This window comes from Agrilus planipennis, unplaced genomic scaffold (genome assembly GCF_000699045.2).
Source record: "Agrilus planipennis isolate EAB-ADULT unplaced genomic scaffold, Apla_2.0 scaffold3148, whole genome shotgun sequence".
Lineage (NCBI taxonomy): Eukaryota > Metazoa > Arthropoda > Insecta > Coleoptera > Buprestidae > Agrilus > Agrilus planipennis.
The window spans coordinates 1-1,304 of record NW_020441799.1 but is presented as its reverse complement, the minus strand read 5'-3'; the positions used below and the strand labels follow the sequence as shown (position 1 = coordinate 1,304).

General features: G+C 34.3%; 1 protein-coding gene across 1 annotated transcript; it reads right to left on the bottom strand.

The window, feature by feature from the left end:
• Positions 1-3: 3 nt before the first annotated feature.
• LOC108743919 (probable E3 ubiquitin-protein ligase bre1) lies at positions 4-1,298 on the bottom strand (the record flags this gene model as incomplete). Its single annotated transcript, XM_018479523.1, has 3 exons — positions 413-1,298; positions 102-233; positions 4-30 (listed from the first exon to the last, which is right to left on the bottom strand). Coding segments are annotated over exons 1-3 (1,008 nt in total), but the record flags the coding sequence as incomplete, so codon positions are not given.
• Between the last annotated feature and the right edge of the window lie 6 nt (positions 1,299-1,304).

Sequence of the window (1,304 nt, the reverse complement as noted above, 5' to 3'; positions counted from 1 at the left end):
TTTTTCCACGAATTTTCTATGTTCTTCGTACTAACAAATTGGAAATTGAATATTATACTTTTTCATGTTATTTAAAGTCCATTTATTAATTTTTTAATTACCGTATTTTTAACTTCTGCATATTTTAATTGTTGCGATTCAATTTTTTCTTTGATAACTTGTATATCCATGTCCAATTGTTCTATTTCAGTGTCGTACCGTTCCATCCACTCCAGGATCTTGTCTTCATACTCCTAGAGGCACATGTAAGTCAACTTTTGTAATAATTATGTTTAGATATAATTTTATCAGTTGTAAGAACATTATTATTATTAATGTATTATTTATTTAAATGCTTTCGATGATAAATGTTGGAAGGAACTGTTAAAAAATAATATTAAATTTTGGTATTCAACGCCTACATAATTAATACCTCCTGTGTCTGAGAAATGTAGGTTTCTATTTCCTTATTGATTCGTTTTTCCCGTTCAATTTCCGTGTTTAAAGTTTTTATTTTGTTGAGATAATTTTCCTCGGTCGTGTCAATGATGAAATTGTTTAGTTCAGTTCGTGAATTTTCCCATTTCGACACGTAGCGCATTTTTACTCCATTTTCGAAAATGGTATTTTCGATCTCATCTTTGATTTTGCCGATTTCTTCTGATTTTTCTTGAATTTCTCGTTCTGCCTCACTTTTTTCTATGTCAAATGCTTTTTGCAAATTCTCGAGCTTTTCTCTATTCTCTCTCGCAGATTCTAGGAAGTTCTTTTCTTGGACTCGCTTCGTTTGGTATTCGTTTATTTTATCGACGAGGCAATCGAAATTGTTTAAAGTAGCCAAGTTATTGATCGTTTGTTCCAAAATATCCCTGACCAAATGGACATCTTTCTGGAATTTGAGTAGTTTTTGGTACTGAAGGGCTTCTTCAGCTGGCGCTAGTATTTCTGGATCGAAAATGTTACCACTTCCGATGTGCCTTTTCAACTCTTCCAGTGTTTCATCTATCTTTCCTTCCTCATTTTTCTTCCGGATTCTCGGTAGTCCTGCCATGTTACTGATGGTTCCTAATTGATCGACGGTGTCTTCCAGGACGCAAGCAAAAGCCACTGCCAGAATTTGGGGTAAATTCGTGTCCTCCTTGTCTACAGTTTCTTGTAGCTGATCGTCAGAAACGTCCAATGTCGTTGATTCATCCTGGACTTGAATGTCCACAATAAATGGTTCGTCATCATCGTCCTCATCGTCATCGAATTCAATTTCAAGACCCCGTCTACCATACATATCGGCGATATTTTCAAATTATTAAAAAAAATAACAAAAAAAA